The 16,427-nt window shown below is 35.0% G+C and overlaps 1 protein-coding gene across 1 annotated transcript; it reads left to right on the top strand.

Annotated features, from left to right (window-relative positions):
• The first annotated feature begins 5,617 nt into the window (after positions 1 to 5,617).
• Positions 5,618 to 12,887, top strand: LOC111985047 (E3 ubiquitin-protein ligase ORTHRUS 2). The gene is made up of 10 exons (XM_065763784.1): positions 5,618 to 6,139; positions 8,292 to 8,724; positions 9,283 to 9,382; positions 9,713 to 9,838; positions 10,460 to 10,559; positions 10,671 to 10,732; positions 10,832 to 10,934; positions 11,156 to 11,300; positions 11,441 to 11,658; positions 12,214 to 12,887. The coding sequence occupies exons 1-10, from the start codon at positions 5,690 to 5,692 to the stop codon at positions 12,568 to 12,570; spliced, it is 2,094 nt and encodes a 697-aa protein (XP_065619856.1). The 5' UTR covers positions 5,618 to 5,689; the 3' UTR covers positions 12,571 to 12,887.
• Positions 12,888 to 16,427: the final 3,540 nt, after the last annotated feature.

Below are 16,427 nucleotides of genomic sequence, written 5' to 3'. Positions count from 1 at the left end.
ATAGTACTCTCCAAAGTCCAAACACTCGAAAATCCAAATGGCTCAACAAGTTTTACGACCTTCCTTATGAAGGTGAAGGCATTTCACATTTGCATGGCTTGCAAGAACAAGCCCACAGCTGAGGAATCTCTCACGTGCAAGACATGTGCCACGCCGTGGCACGTCACGTGCCTCTCTGTTCGTCCCAACTCGTTAGCCGATACTCTCCAATGGGACTGCCTTGACTGTTCTCTACTCTCTGCTAACCCGGTTTCTGTCTCCAGCGCCGGAGAATCGTCGAGCTCCGGCGGCCTTATCGCTGCGATTTGCGCGATCAAGTCAGACTCGTCGTTGACTGATCGTGAGAAGGCCAAGAGAAGACAGCAGCTACTGTATAAAGACGCGGGACCGTCGGATCATGGGGATGTGACTAACGGTGATAACGAACTCCTCAGTATTCTCAATGGTTATTTGAACTATTCCTTCTGCATGCAATTACTGGAAAGACCTGTGTCGGTTAGTACGCTATATGAGACGCTATATGTTCTTTGTAACATGGTTACTTGAAATGAATCTTGCTCCATTAATTGTTCTTTTGACATGAATCCCGCTTTTATTCCCCTACAATGTTGACAGCATTTCCCCATGGAGACACATCTTTTTAATGTTCTCATTGTGATATTATTGAGGAAAGATGGGAAATGATTTCAGTTCAATGCATTAATAAGGTTATCCTTAAAAATACAACTCCATTTTGAAACCTCAATAAGATGCTTCATTTTTTTTTTTCAATAGCATTTGAGTTATGTCAATTTGTCTATTTTCTCAAAGTTCTATATATTTAATTATCCAGGAATCTAAATTCAAAAATATTATATTAAAAGTCATCAATTCCTCATAAACTGGGAGTTGATGTGCCCAAATGCTATATCATGTGGGATGTCCAACCCGAAGGCAAAGAAGATGGTGTTCGCTCTAATTGTGGCATGAAGAAAGCTTAGATCATACTTTCAAGCCTATACAATTGATGAGAATATACACGAAATTTCCAGATCTATAAGATGCAAAAATAGAGAAAAAATATACATCAAAGAAAAATAATGACACACAAGACAGTATTTACGTGATTCGGCAATTTACCTACATCCACAAAGTTGTAGAGATTTCATTATTCTCAGGGAAAAATATAGAGTATAGCAATACAGTTTTCTCTCTCAAAACAACATCTAATCTCCAAAACAACAATTTTTTATATTCTACGCATAGGATTTACAATGGGCTACAAAAAGGGGCCAAAAATTGCTTGGGGCTATCGGCCCAAGCTTCCGCTCCATGGTAGCCTCAAAAAATCTTCCATTAAAAACCATAACAATATTATTTCGGGTTGAGTCATAATCTGGATTAAACACAACTAGGCTCCACAAAAGCCCAACAAATCTCCCACTGTAATGACAGATCAACCCATCAAGAAGGCCATGAAAAAGCTAGATGCAATTGGATGACTTGTTTTATAGGCAATAAAATTGAGTCAATTCGACATCAAGTACAATCCACAATCCGCAATCAAAGCACAAGTGCTAGCTGACTTTATTGCACAGTCCACAGTGGAAGAAGTAGAAGAACAAAATTCATATATAGGCTAGACGATTAAAGTTGATGGCTCATTAAAAAAGAAAGCAAGAGATGCAGAATCTAGTATCAACAGAAAATGAAATCTTAAGTACACCCGTTCGACTACAATTTCCAGCCACAAATAATGAGGCAGAATATACGACATTATAACATGACTATGAAGCAAGAGCTGAGAATAACATGACTAAGGCATTATAACATGATCGTTCATAGCGACTTACATCGCGTCATGCGACAAGTAAAGGAAGAATATGAAGCAATTGAAGAACAGATGAAAATGTATGTAAATATCGTCCATTAACTAATCAACTGCTTTGATAGATTCCAGTTTCTACAATTCCCAAGAGCTGAGAATTGCCAAGCGGACCAATTGGCAAAAATGGCTTTGTTAAAAGAATTTGACCAGATTGGCCAAACAAGAGTAGAAATTCAAATGAAGCCAAGCACTGAAGATATTAGTATCCTTCCAATTCAATCAACCAATGACTAAACAATTTTAACAATCGACTACTTAAGGAATGAGAATATTGTTGGGGTTTATGCCCTAAAATTCAATTTATTAGCATGTTATAAATAATTATATTTTTTAATTATATGAGACTATTTATAAATGAACTAATAAGACATTATCTTGGTCCATGAGATACATGATATATGATTTATGTGATTTAATCACAGAAGATATAAATCACAAGTTATTTGTAAACTCAGAATTTTAGTTCGTAATCGGTGATGAAATTGGGCATTTCATCTGCAAAGACTATAACATATCAACTAAGATGATTTGTCTTGATTATGGAAGTGGAGATTTCTAGTTGATATGTTAGTATGTTTTAAGAATTAAGACATATTGAACTGAACCACTGTGAGATTTATTATTCTCCTAACGACTGTCAAATGAATAATAAATCTTACGACTTCTATTTACACCAACTCTAAATCCAGAGAGAATAATAAATATAATCATGAGATGTAGGTTGTTTTGATATGTCAAGAGTGAGATCTAAAGTCACGATCAAAACCTCAATATGTTGGGTAGCCATATTTAATGTTGATGGAACATATATTCTCAAGATAGAATTCATAATCTCTGAATGAAGATATAAAATATTCTCTTAAGATAAGTTTAATAAGTTTAGTTATTCAAAGTGTTGGGCCCAACTACTTTAGTAAGAAATTACTAAAGTATATATTTATGAAATTGGATTTCATGAATATATGACGAATAACTTAAAGAATTAAACCAAGTACTTAAGGATTAAGATGTAGTAATCTTCAAAGTGACAGTCAACATTCATGACTTTGTATTACTACGAATATTTTAATGAAAGGGTTGCATGTATAATAAAATCTTGGGATATAATTTATTAATAAGCTCTAGAGTGCAATTATATTCATATAGTAGTATTGAATATAATTAATAGTAACTTCGGACTTGTCAAGAATTGACAAAAAAGCCAAGGTCTATTGGAGCTAGAGTCTTATTTGTTCCATTTTGGTCACACTCCAAGCCACATACTAAAGCCCAATTGGAATGGCCCAAAATGCTAGTCCAATTAGATAATCAGTTATATATAAAGAGATAAACATACAGAATTTCATAAGGGGGTCTTCATTGAGATCATATAAAGAATGAAATGGTGCGTATGTGAGTGTGAGACACTTTCTTACTCTTCCTTAGAAACTAATTAAGAGACCACACTTCTTAGGCATTAAGTGGAATTGGAGTGAAGATTAAAAGTATTTCCAAGTACTTCTAATTTTTTGTTTTGAATTTTACCGCACCAAGGTACGCTTTCTTGTTTTTAAATTTTGAAACTTATATAGTACATGTTATTACTTGCAAATGAAGTAGATCTGTTAATTTTTCGTTGCATATGTTTTGTATATGATACAAACATGTACTTTTCCATCAAATCTGTCGAGCAATCCTCAAGAAGCAAGGAAGATGAGACAAAGGGCACGTGGCACTTACGGGTTGCATGGTTTGGGAGTCACATACAGAATTTCATAAGGGGGTCTTCATTGAGATCATATAAAGAATGAAATGGTGTGTATGTGAGTGTGAGACACTTTCTTATTCTTCCTTAGAATCTGATTAAGAGACCACACTTCTTAGGCATTAAGTGGAATTGGAGTGAAGATTAAAAATATTCCCAAATACTTCTAATTTTTTGTTTTGAATTTTACCGCACCAAGGTACACTTACTTGTTCTTAAATTTTGAAACTTACAAAGTACATGTTATTACTTACGAATGAAGTAGATCCGTTAAATTTTTACTGTATATGTTTTGTATGTGATACAAACATGTACTTTTCCATCAAATTTGTCGATCAATCCTCAAGAAGCAAGGAAGATGAGACAAAGGGCATGTGGCACTTACGGATTGCATGGTTTGGGAGTCACTACTTGGTTTAGGTCTAAAAACCAAAATGAAGGTCTACTTATTAAAGTCTAAGTCCGGAGTTAAGGTATGAGGATAGGAAAGTGTTAGACACCTAATCCCATCCGACCTATGGGCTGGTCTTTACTAAATTGCTAGGCCATATTTAAGTAAGGAAAATATTAATAAAGCCCAAAGTCTAATTATGCAATTATAAAAATTAAAACACGCAAGACAAATATAAAAGATTACATTGTAATATAAAAGGAAACAATTTCTCGTGATTGAAAGCCTCCCCTTCTTATGATTTTTTTTTTCCAGATCTGGTTTTGGATGGTGGCTCATGACGGAATAGGTTTTGGTGGTGTTGGAGGTGGTAGTTTGGTGGTGTCGTGGGGTGTTGATGGTTCAGTGTGCTTGACTATGGTGTTGGATTTGCTGGGATGCTAGTTTTTTTTTGCAAATTTGATTTTCTCCCTTGCGGATCTGGGTGTTTTTTAGCCAACTTGAGCTTGTATTTAATTGTTGTGTTTCTAATTAAAGGAATTTGAGAATTTTAGTTTAGGTTGGTGAGAATTTTAAAAGGAACCAAACATATAGGAAAATGATTTTCACAGCATTTTCACACAATCAAACACAATAAAATATATTATAATGAAAATGTTTTGTGTAAAATATTTTTAATGTATAATATTTTATATTTAAAAATATTTTACTTCAAAACGAATGGAACGTAATATGTAAAAGCATTGGTTGAAAACTTTACTCGTGATAAATAATTAAAAAAAAAATACTACTATTAAAAGAAGTTTAGATTATCAATCAAACATTACCTTCATTAAATCTTTGTAAATATTTAAAGTCAAGTGTGGTTCGTTTAAAAGCCAAACTTGTTATTAGTTAGTTTTCATTAGTTTACATGAGTTATTTTTAAAGTCGAACTCGTTATTAGTTAGTTTTCTTTAATTCAGAAGGATGCAAAACCAGAGTCAGTTATTAGTTAGTTTTAATTAATCATATCTAATTTATTACGTCATTCTGAGCATTTAAAACCAAATAGTTTTTTTTTTTTTTCTTTTTAAGACAAACCTTTTTTTATTTAGTTTGCATTAGTTCACAAATAATAATAAAGAACCGATTGATTCATATAATGTGATATTTTCCGGATTTTAAAATTTAGTAGATACCAATTCATGCACATTTGGTATACTGAATAAAGATACTATAAGAATAATAATTTTTATTACTGGTAATAGAATGTGTTGTAATGGAATTTCTAAGCATATTTATACGTTTGGTTGTAAGTTGTAACATTATAACAAAATTTAAAACCTGTATTTATAAAATTATATTACAAAACAAAACTTCCCCTATTAGTTATTACACATTAACATTTGGAGTACATGCATGCACTATAGGTCAAGCATTTCTGGTGAGTGAGCAAAGGATCACCTTTCCACCCAATTGCCATTCTAGGAAAATTTCCCATTTATGGATGAAAAAGAAAGTAGAGGGAAAAGTGAATTTTTTCAAAGTCTATCCAAAACAAAAAAAAACGCTCCTACTCTCCTACAAATACCTGCTTCTCCTCCCACATAATCCCACACCCACTCAAGCTTGAAAATCCCAATCACAATCTATTGTGTTTCAGCTTACATGGTACTCCCCAAAGTCCAAACACTCGCAAATCCAAATGGCTCAACAAGTTTACGACCTTCCTTGTGATGGTGAACGCATTTGCATGGCTTGCAAGAACAAGCCCACAGCTGAGGAATCTCTCACGTGCAAGACATGTGCCACGCCGTGGCATGTCACGTGCCTCTCTGTTCGTCCCAGCTCCTTAGCCGATACTCTCCAATGGGACTGCCCTGACTGTTCTCTGCTCTCTGCTAACCCGGTTCCTGTCTCCGAGGCCGGAGAATCGTCGAGTTCCGGCGGCCTTATTGCCGCGATTTGCGCAATCGAGTCAGATTCGTCGTTGACTGATCGTGAGAAGGCTAAGAGAAGGCAGCAGCTGCTGTGTAAAGACGCGGGACCGTCAGATCATAAGGAGGTGACTAACGGTGATAACAACCTCTTCAGTATTCTCGATGGTCTTCTGAACTGTTCCTTCTGCATGCAATTACTGGAAAGACCTGTGTCGGTTAGTACATATATATACTCATAATTCTATTTTAATTATTTACTAGTTGTTCACTAGTGTCATTGCACATGCTTGATCATCTTTTTTTGGTTATTTTGCTCAATAAACCTAAATAATTCATAGCGTACATGCATGTATACTTTTGACAATTTCTGTGGTAAAAGTAAAACGTGTTTACTTTTGTTTATGGGCACTGTTTAAAATAGAAATGATTCAGAACTTAGGAAACCCCAATTTTAAGTGGATTTTACTAGACTAAGTCTCTTTCATATTTTGATGTATATTTTTAGAATCAAGTTTTATGAGCAATCATAATGCTATATCTATCTCAGCCCACTAAATGTTCAAGAATGAATCAAATCTAGATTCTAGATTGCCTTTCATAATTATGATGTCATATTTAAAGAAAAATGCTAACGATATTACCAATTTTAATATCTATTAAAAAATAAATGCTAATGGCATTACTGGTTTTAATACCTATTATAAAAGAAATGCTAATGGTATTACCAGTTTTATTATCTATAAAAAACATTTCTAACGGTAATACCTGTTGCACTACCTATAAAGAAAGAGAAATGATATGTACACAACATTTTTACAACATTTTTACAATAAATCTTAAGTGACAGGTTGTTACTGGTTATTATTGTTGGGACAAAAAAGTAATCTTAGTGTTATGTTCAAATTTGAACCAATAATAAATTAATAACTAACTACCTATGATTTATTGTGAAAATATTGTAAAAATGTCATGCACGTAGAATCTCTCATAAAAAAATGCTAATAGTATTACCAGATTTACTATTTATATAAAGGGAAAAAAATACCAATGATATTACCAGTTTTACTACCTCCAAAAGAATATTAACGGTACTATTAGTTTTATTACCCCAAAAAAAAAAAAATGCTAACAGTATTTATTACGAAAACGTTATAAATTAACATGTCAATAAATGTAATTAGTGTTGATGAAGTTACTTACGGTATTACTAGTTTTAAATATCTATAAAAATGAGAGAAAAAAAAAATGCCAATTATATTACTAGTTTTACTACCTCCAAAAGAGAAAAATACTTAGGTACTCCTGAAGTATTACGCAATAGTACTCTCTTCTCTTACACTTATAATGAACCCTACCATGAATTTAATGAGTGGATTTCACCATGAATATAAAAGAATGGAACATCATTTACAGTACCTAAGAATTACTCTAAGAGTACCTAAGAATTACTCTCAAAAGAATATTAAAGGTATTACTGCCTCCCAGCACCCTTATTGTGGTGATCATTTTACAATTATAAGTGCTTGTGAGGTGTGGGGGGTGAGGGTTGGGATTCAAGTTTCTAGAATGAAACTTCACACACATGTACACTTAGATTAAACTAGAGTAGAATTTCTATCTAATTTAAAAAAAAAAAAAAATTTTTTTTTTTTTTTTTGAACAAACGGTATTACTGGATTTAACTCTATAAAAATGAGGAAAAAAAAATGACAATTATATTACTAGTTTTACTACCTCCAAAAGAGGAAAATACTAAGGTATTCCGGAGTATTACGAAATAGTATTCCCTCCTCTCACACTCATAATAGATCCTACTATGAATTTAATGAGTGGACATTACCATGAAGGTAAGAAAATAGAGTACCATTTATAGTACTCCGAAAGTACCTAAAAATTACTCCTAAAAAAATATTAACAATATTATTAGTTCTACTGCCTATAAAAATAAACTAACGGTATTGCCGGTTTTATTACAAAAAACTATATAAACTAATATCTCAATGAATGTAATTAGAGTTGTATCATCAACATAATAAATAAGTTTATTATTTTATTATTATTATTATTATTATTATTATTATTATTATTTTGTAATTACGTTGATATGTAAAATCTATGTAGCTTTTCTATAAATAAATAAAAAAATGTAAAATATATGCAGTAAAATTTATAATATTCTTAAAATTACTTATATTTGAATTCAGCATTATGGTTTTACTTCACTTCTTTCCCTAAATGTCTGCTGGTGATGAATTAATTCCTTCATTCATGTGTTTAGGTTAAAGTAAAAATGAAATGGTTTTGATGGATGTTTCTGTATTTGGTGCACGTTAATGATCTCAAGGTTTCCTTCTTTTTCTTTTTTAGACTCCTTGTGGTCACAACTTCTGCCTGAAGTGTTTCACAAAATGGATAGGGCAAGGCAAACGCAACTGTGCGAATTGTCGCAAGGAAATCCCACCAAAGATGGCAAGACTTCCTCTGATAAACTCTACACTTGTCACTGTCATTAGATTGGCAAAGATGGCAAAAGTCAATGCTGCAGTTGGGACGTCAAGGGATTATCCTGTTATCCGTAACGAAGATCGCCCGGATAAGGCATTTTCGACTGAACGATCAGTAAAACGGGGAAATGCTAATGCAGCTAGCGGAAAAATATTTGTGACTACACCTATCGATCATTTTGGGCCAATTCTCCCAGAAAATGATCCGATAAGAAATCAAGGTGTGCTGGTAGGGGAGACTTGGGAAAATAGATTTGAATGTAGGCAATGGGGTGTACACAATCCTCATATTTCAGGTATTGCTGGGCAGTCAAAGCATGGTGCCCAATCAGTGACCCTCTCTGGAGGCTACGAAGACGATGAGGATCATTCTGTATTTGGTGCACGTTAATGATCTCAAGGGTTTTTTTTTTTTTTTCAGACTCCTTGTGGTCACAACTTCTGCCTGAAGTGTTTCACAAAATGGATAGGGCGAGGAAAACGCAATTGTGCGAATTGTCGCAAGCAAATCCCACCGAAGATGGCAAGACTTCCTCTGATAAACTCTACACTTGTCACTGTCATACGAATGGCCAAGATGGCAAAAGCCAATGCTGCAGTTGGGCCGTCAAGGGATTATCCTATTATCCGTAACGAAGATCGCCCGGATAAGGCATTTTCGACTGAACGATCAGTAAAATCGGGAAATGCTAATGCTGCTAGTGGAAAGATATTTGTGACTACACCTATGGATCATTTTGGGCCAATTCTCCCAGAAAATGATCCGATGAGAAATCAAGGTGTGCTGGTAGGGGAGACTTGGGCAAGTAGACTTGAGTGTAGGCAATGGGGTGTACACAATCCTCATATTTCAGGTATTGCTGGGCAGTCGAAGCATGGTGCCCAATCAGTGACCCTCTCTGGAGGCTATGAAGACGACGAGGATCATGGCGAATGGTTCCTATACACAGGGAGGTATATTCTTGTTTGTACCATTGGCATTTGTACTTGAATTCTAGCTTTACTATTGGCTTGCTTTTCACAAGAAAATTTAATGAGCTGAAGTGTATTCTTAATGTAATATTGATTTCCTCAATTCAGCAAGTTTATTGCATCAGTTTGGAGTTTTTTGTTTGTCTATGTTTAAATTTTTTTCATAGTTTGGTCACATAATTAAATGATAGTACCTGGTTATATTAGTTGAAATTAAAATTGTCAAGTTAGGATGGTTGATTATCTAGCCTTAGGTCTTAAACATGTGATTGATTATTTTCTTATCCCAACCCTTCCCTTCTTCTAATGCAGTGGTGGAAGGGACCTTAGTGGCAATAAACGCACAAACAAGGAACATTCTTTTGATCAGCAGTTTGAAAATTCTAATGAGGCATTACGAATAAGTTGCCGGATGGGTTATCCTGTTCGTGTGGTGAGGTGAGTCGTGTTAATGAACTTTATGATATATTTGGTAGTATGCAACTGCATCTGGGACTGTAATTGGTAAGTTTTTTTTTTTTTAATTGAATTAACTTGCATGTAGAAAACCTATGTAATGACCTACTTAATTGGATATCAAATCTTGGTTTCTTCATTTCTTATGGATTAAGCAGTGAACTTAGAAATACAATGGCTCATTGCTCTGGATGTCAAAGCATCGTAATCATATATTCTTTTAAGTCTGTTGATTCAAAGACAAAATAATCATAGTTTCAACCAATGACTTTTGGTAGCATATACAAAATGAATATTTTTTTTTTTTTTCCCTATATAGGCAGTTAGTGATGTATTTTCTCTTTGCAAAAAGTTCCCTATAGGGTCAGGCCAACTAAACCCTTGTTACTAGTAAAAATTTTGTTAACTACTGACTAGGAATTGTCAATATTGTTTATGATCAGTTCCTAGGTGAAGATTATTTTATTTTATTTTATGAGGTACTATTTTTTTGGCTTGAAACTTGTTGGTTGTTGCTATTGCATGAGGTTGTTCCGAAGGTATGCTCTTCCACTTCGATCAGAACGTTTATCTCTTTTCTTTTTTCTTTTTTTGGTCGGGCAGGTCTCACAAGGAGAAACGCTCTTCCTATGCCCCTAAAGATAGGTTACGTTATGATGGGATTTACAGAGTTGAGAAATGCTGGCGGAGAACTGGGATTAAAGTAAGATGCTTGTGATTGTTTAAAAAAAGAAAAAAAAAATACTCACTAGGATAACCAGTTAGGGCTGTGTTCTTGGTGAACTTGTTGACTGATGAGTGTTTGTTGCATTAGGGATTTAAGGTATGTAGATATCTTTTTGTTAGATGTGACAATGATCCTGCCCCATGGACAAGGTTTGTTATTTCCATCATACCTCTCTCTCTCTCTCTCTCTCTCTCTCTCTGTGTTTGTGGATTTGTGACTTTGTGTATGTGACATGAAATATTCAACAGTGATGTTCATGGAGACCGTCCAAGACCACTGCCCGTCATTGAGGAGTTAAATGTTGCGATTGACATAACTGAAAGGAAGGGATCTCCATCCTGGGACTATGATGTAAGCTAATGCTCTTTTACTTCATATGTTCAAAGGGGCTCTTTCTCCATTGATTGCATTTCTTCTTTCCTTCTGCCATCCATGATATCTATATAGTTTTATCTAACAATTAATATGGTTTCCTAGGAGTCTCTAAGTCTTCCTGTTGTGTTCTTATGGTTTGTAACTTAGTTGTGAGATTGATTTTCAAATGTCCTATAATGTTCCACTTGGATTCTCAGGAGGAAAAAGGTTGCTGGATGTGGAAGAAACCTCCACCATGTAGTAGAAAGCGGGCCAATAATGGACATTCAGAAGAAGGGAAGAGAACGAAGAAAGTTAAACGGCAAGCACAAAATAAGTCTGTAAAAGAGAAACTTCTAAAAGGTTTCTATTCTCGTCTAATTTACATTTACAAGCTGAATGTTACTCCCTAATTTTCATGTGGTCATTGTCGTCTTCTCCTACCTCACTATATTGTTCTATCTACAAAGTAAAATTGTGCTGTTGTGTAATTGACCGAGCAGAGTGTAGCTGCTACATTTGCAAGAAGGTGATGACTTCTCCACTTACTACCCCTTGTGCTCATAACTTTTGCAAAAGCTGCCTAGAGGGTGCCTTTGATGGTCAAAGTTTCGTGAGACAGAGGACGTGTGAAGGCAGACGAACATTACGAGCACAAAAGAACATCATGAAATGCCCTTCGTGTTCAAGTGACATAGCTGAGTTTCTTCAGAACCCCCAGGTTTGCGAGGCAGATATTAACCGAGCATTGCATTGAGGCTCAACTTACGTGCATGTGATGTTTGTGTGTTGATTACAAAAGCATGCAATAAGAACACTAGTAGATGGATCTTATATTTTATTGGTTGAGACAAGTCATGTAACATTCAGAACGAGTTTTAGTTGTTTGTTACTAAAACTATGGAAAATTCTAGTGACACAACCTTTGCGCACAATTTTGTACAGAACTCGCCCATGTGGCGAGTTGTGGTTGGTGGAGGGATAACCCATTACCACCCATCCACCAACCACAACTCATTATGTGAGCGAGTTGTGCACATAGTTGTGACACCAGAACCACTCACTAAAACTATTATTATAAGATGACATCATTTTTTTTTTTTTTGATAAAAAAATAATAAAAAATTTAAATTTAAATTTAAATGATGTCATTTTTTTACTAACGTGTTATCGTGAACGGTCCACATTTTGTGATCCATCTCTTTTGGTTGCATTCTTGATTGAAATTGCAAGGAGTTACAGGATCTTATTGATGATCTCCAAGTTTCTGTCACAGGTTAACAGAGAACTGATGGGGGTGATAGAATCACTACAACGCGAAATTGCAAAGGAAAATAAGGAGTCTAAAGAAGAAACTGATGGCATCCATGAGAAGCCAAAAAGAGTCGATGTGAGTAATGAAATTGCAGAGGAAGCCAAAGAAAATAACTTGAAAGGTCAGATTGAAAGTGAAATCCAGCTAACAGAAAAGATGAAAAAGACCAGTGGCAAATGTACACAAAAACGTGGTAAAAAGAAGGGCAGCACATCTTGTAAGCGACTTGATGATGGAAAAAGTGGCGTTGATCCTTCGGAACCTGAAAAAGCTGCCGGTGAAGAATTACAAGATCCTATTGCAGAGAGCAAAGTTTAACGGACCATCTAGTTTGCTTTGGACAATGAAGGCTTCGTATAGTTTTTTTTTTCCCCGCTCTAAAAACTCATTCACCTAGTAGATTTGAACCCCAGCCTCAGTCATCACTATCACCCTATTCGTCTTGGGTACATTGTCATCGTAACTTTAACCTCTTTTAATTTTTTTCTTTTTTCTTTTTTCTTTTAAGTTTGCGGAAGTGTGGGCAGTCAGAGAGCTTTTTGCCATGCCTGCAGAGCTGTTACCACCATACAAAAACAATATCTTAAGAATAATGAGGCACTGAATGTTCTTTGTAACATAGTACTTGAAATGAATCTAGCTCCATTGTTCTTTTGACATGAATCCTGCTTTTATTCCCCGGCAATGTTGACAGCATTTCCCATGGAGACATATCTTTTTAATGTTCTCATTCTGAAATTGACTTGCAATTTTGCAATATTATTGAGGAAAGATGGGAAACGATTTCAGTTCAATGCATTTATAAGGTTATCCTCAAAAATACAACTCTGTTTTGAAACCTCAATAGATGCTTCATTTTTTATCAATAGCATTTGAATTATGTCAATTTGTCTATTTTCTCAAAAGTTGTTTATATTTGATCATCCTGGAATCGAAATTAAAAAAAAAAAAAAATACTATATTAAAAGTCACCAGTTCCTCATAAACTAGGAGTTGATGTGCCCAAATGCTATTTTACGTGGGATGTCCAACCATTCAATTTGACTTTGCTCTGTTATTGATAACAATTAAAAAGGATTATTACACAAGCTTGTCCCTTGGGGGTATGGTTTAGGTAGGATCAGGTGCGATATAATTTTAAACTCCTGTTGAAAAAAGGGCCAAAAAAAAAATGGAAAGCAGACAAGCTCCACCTGCAAGTAAGATATTGAGTGTGCAGCTTTTCACATACTTCAGGCCTTTATATAATGTTATGGTGCTGTATAATTTGTATGAGTAAGTGGTTAACATGTAACAAGCACAGCCCCTAATTGTTGCTGGCTTTTTAATATATATAATCTTCAAGATCAAAAAGATGAAGAAAAAAAAAGATATTCTGAACCCGGCCCATACATTCTTTTCATACACCATTAGATTCAACCGATATTCTATTGCATGCCTCATTCAACATAGAAAATGCTTATACCCTGACTCAACCAGGGTACAAGGAAAAAAAAAACATTATGCAATGGTCCCAAACACAAATTATGTAGGCAAAGGAGATACTAGAGAGACAAGGGTAGGTAGAAGTTGGGTGTGAGTGGAGGTGATTCAGAGGTTGGTAAAGGAACACTAACTTCTATCACATTGTCGGGTAGTGGAATGTGAGGGGGCTTAATGACCCTCTCAAGTAGAAGGACGTAAGGACGATGGTGTTGAAGCTGAAATTGTCTTTGGTACGCCTAGTTGAAACCAGAGTGAGGGAGGAAAATTTTGTGCTATTCAGGGGTTTATGGCTCCTGGGTGGGTTTCATCAATAATTATGCTCAATATAAGTTGGGAAGAATCTGGATACTGTGGGACTGGAGTGTACTGTGCAACTGATCAAGGCTTCAGACCAGGTCGTTCATCTTATCTATAGCTGTTTCTTAACTAATACGAGTTGCTTTATACATGCAGACAACAAGGGTATCGAGAGGAGAAAATTGTGGAAGGATCTTGAATATTTCAAGCTTCAGATCAGCAACATAGCTTGGGCTATTGCAGGGGATTTCAATGTAGTCAAATGTGTGGAGAAGAAACTGGGCCATGACGAAGAATTCAACCAATGCTTATACGATATTTGAAGTCCTGGACCATCCATTTGTTGGGTGTTTTCATACTTGGTGTAATAAGAGGGAGGGAATGATTTGGTGGATAGGAAGCTTGACAGGGTTACAGTGAATGAACATTGGTTTTCTGACTTTGGTTATAGTTTGGTGGAATTTCTTGCTCTTGAAGTGTCTGACCACTCTCTTGCATTGGTGTCTATGGGTGAGAAGAACTTTGGGCAGCCATTTAATTTCTTCGATTTTTGGGCTGATAACCAGCACTTCTTAGAATGGGTTGAGCACATTGGGGTGTGAAGTTTAATGGGACTCCAATGTTCAGACTTCATTATAAGCTAAAAGTTGTGAAGCAGGTTTCAAAGAAAATGAATAATGAAGTGTATGGGGGGTTTGCTCATAAAGCGTGCTAAGTTGAAGCTGGAAGCGTGCTAAGTTGAAGCTGGGAGCTATCCAGAAATGCCTATTGTAACCTTCAGGAAATCCTGAGCTGATATCTAGGGAGAGGGAACATTGGCGAGAATATCAGTCCTTGAGAAAGGTTAAGGAGTCTTTTATGCTCCTTGGATCAATTGACAACTTTGTTTGCTCGCACTATTTTTGATTGGTGGATTTGGGGTTTCACACATTGCTCTTCTTCTTTAGAGTTTCAAGTTTCTCTTAGATTTTCCTTTTGAGACTTAAGGACTTTTTCGACATGATAGGACTGATGCCCGCTCGAAGCAGCTATTCTGTTTTTGGCTCTATGCCTTTATCCAGTGTTGGTTTTTTTTTTTTTTTTTTTTTGAGAATATCCAGTGTTGGTGTTGGTGTAACTCAGTAACTCAGTAACTGTGTAAGGTGTTGGTTTTGGTGAGATTATTAATTGTCTTTTAGTGTTGGTGTTGGTGTCTTTTGGTGAGATACAATAAATTAGCTTTATCTGATTGGTTCTAGTCTTGTGATTGGGGGCCATGGGGCATTGGGCTCTGTCTGTTGAATTGGAGAGTAGATGGGGGCATGGGGCCTGGTAGTGCAATTGTGCTCTGTGCTAGTGCTAGTGTGCAACTAATAATTAATAAATATGGTTGTGGCCTATGCACTGTGTGCTAGTTGATTAGTTCAACTAATGGTCATAAATATGTAATAAATCACTCTTTTTTTAGACTTGGACTTAAGCTATACGGCCTAATATATTTTTGTGCTGCAAAATTTATTGACTTTTTTCTTTGTTAAGTAATAGTGTGATATTCCAAGTAGGGAAGTATCAAACAACCATAGTAATTAGTTGAACTAATTAATTTTGTTTGTTTGGGATATTAAATTAACCAATAATTAATTGGGGAAAGCAACTAATAAACAATAATTAATAATTTAATTAATCAATACATTATATAAGACAAACAAGTTAAATTATGTTAGGTTAAACAACAATTAATAATTTTATAATTAATAAAACAACAATATAACAAATTATAGTTTATAAAAAGACAAACAAATTAATGAAACAACTAAACAACAATACATTTGGAAAAAATTCCTGGAGCTGCCATTGGAAAAATTTATACTTCTTAAAGAACACCCTGGAAAAAATTCTTGGAGTCGCCACTGGAATGAAGCCCAATTAATCGGATACAGACAATACAACATTAGAGTAGATACACAGTCCTAATAACTAGGATGAGATCATTTGAACATGAGTGTTCAGCCAAGGCCTGGTCAGTACATTATGGGGCTAAGGCGAAAATTTGTTGTTGTCAATGTCTATTACGGCAAATATCACTAGCTACTTTTTTTTTTTTTTGCTGAATATCAGTAGATACTTGTTTTAGGAAAAAGAGTATCAGCAAAATCATCTCCAATTTATTATATGACCAATATCGTATTCTGTACATATATTATTTTTACTTCGTAATATTCATCTCTCATGATTTTGTCAAAATTTTGTCATTGTGAAAAATGCTTAATTCTTATTCCGTAGGTCTATAGCCCACGGGTGAAATAATACCCACTCTTGAGTGGGATATGTGGTGAAACGTGTGTCAAAAAGTGTTTTTTTAAGGAAAATACTGTTACACACTTTATTACTTATATTCTCACTTAACAAAACAT

The sequence above is a fragment of the Quercus suber genome, unplaced genomic scaffold (genome assembly GCF_002906115.3).
Source record: "Quercus suber isolate HL8 unplaced genomic scaffold, Cork oak 2.0 scaffold_524, whole genome shotgun sequence".
NCBI classification, from domain to species: domain Eukaryota; kingdom Viridiplantae; phylum Streptophyta; class Magnoliopsida; order Fagales; family Fagaceae; genus Quercus; species Quercus suber.
Note: the sequence above shows the minus strand (reverse complement) of the source record. Positions and strands in the feature narration are given on the sequence as shown.